Genomic DNA, 767 nt, shown 5'->3' with positions numbered 1-767 from the left:
CCCCCCCCCCCCCCCTTTGATTGTTTGAATCTTAACAACGTGTGGTTAATTGATAAACAATTGTGTAAAAACTGTCTAATTAGTAGAAATCAACAATATATGAAACGGGAATTAATTTCCTTCTTAACATCTGTAGATAGCATGACTTGTATACATGAAGTTGAATCTAAGGAATGTTGAGCTTTCCACAATCATATTTAGCCTTCTTCAGCAGCAAACCAGCCATGATGGGAGCCAAAAATTTGTCCCTTAAAAAGCTTATGATTTTCCCATCACTCCCTTGTATAAAACCAACAACATAACCTGTAGCAACGATGTCATTGCTTCTCCATCTCCTCTCACTTGCATACTTCTTCAACCCCTTTTCGATGTTCTTGTATTCCTCGTCTCCTCCTTCACTTTTAGCCTTCCCTTTATGGCTTTTGCTTTTCAACAAGACCTCGCCGAGACACCTGGCTAAGACGACACCGTCTTCTAGTGCAACACGACGGCCTTGGCCAAGGTCCGGTGTCATCGGATGGATGAGGGCGTCACCAGTCACACAAACATTGCCTTTGCTAATGTTGCCCCATAGAAGCTCCCAAGGATGCCTATATCTTAATGGAGATGATAGAAAGGCATCCATTTCTATGCTTTCAATGACATGTCTTACTTTACCAGCTACGAGTCCAAGCTTGCTCATCACATACTCCCTCAATTTAGCGGGATTCCCTTCTAGCTCTTTCTCTACAAGACAACAAGAAAATATAAATATTCTTTTTTTTTTT

General features: G+C 41.2%; 1 protein-coding gene across 1 annotated transcript; it reads right to left on the bottom strand.

The window, feature by feature from the left end:
• Positions 1 to 50: 50 nt before the first annotated feature.
• Positions 51 to 649, bottom strand: LOC112094872 (monooxygenase 2-like). Its single transcript, XM_024176581.1, has one exon. The coding sequence runs from the start codon at positions 623 to 625 to the stop codon at positions 167 to 169; it is 459 nt and encodes a 152-aa protein (XP_024032349.1). The 5' UTR covers positions 626 to 649; the 3' UTR covers positions 51 to 166.
• Between the last annotated feature and the right edge of the window lie 118 nt (positions 650 to 767).

Source organism: Morus notabilis, unplaced genomic scaffold, assembly GCF_000414095.1.
Source record: "Morus notabilis unplaced genomic scaffold, ASM41409v2 C11308359, whole genome shotgun sequence".
Lineage (NCBI taxonomy): Eukaryota > Viridiplantae > Streptophyta > Magnoliopsida > Rosales > Moraceae > Morus > Morus notabilis.
The sequence above is the reverse complement of the archived record's forward strand: the minus strand, read 5'-3'. Positions and strand labels throughout refer to the sequence as shown.

What these genes read in the sequence shown, in the direction of transcription:
- LOC112094872 (XM_024176581.1), bottom strand. Translation starts at nt 625, where the DNA reads ATGGATGCCTTTCTATCATCTCCATTAAGATATAGGCATCCTTGGGAG.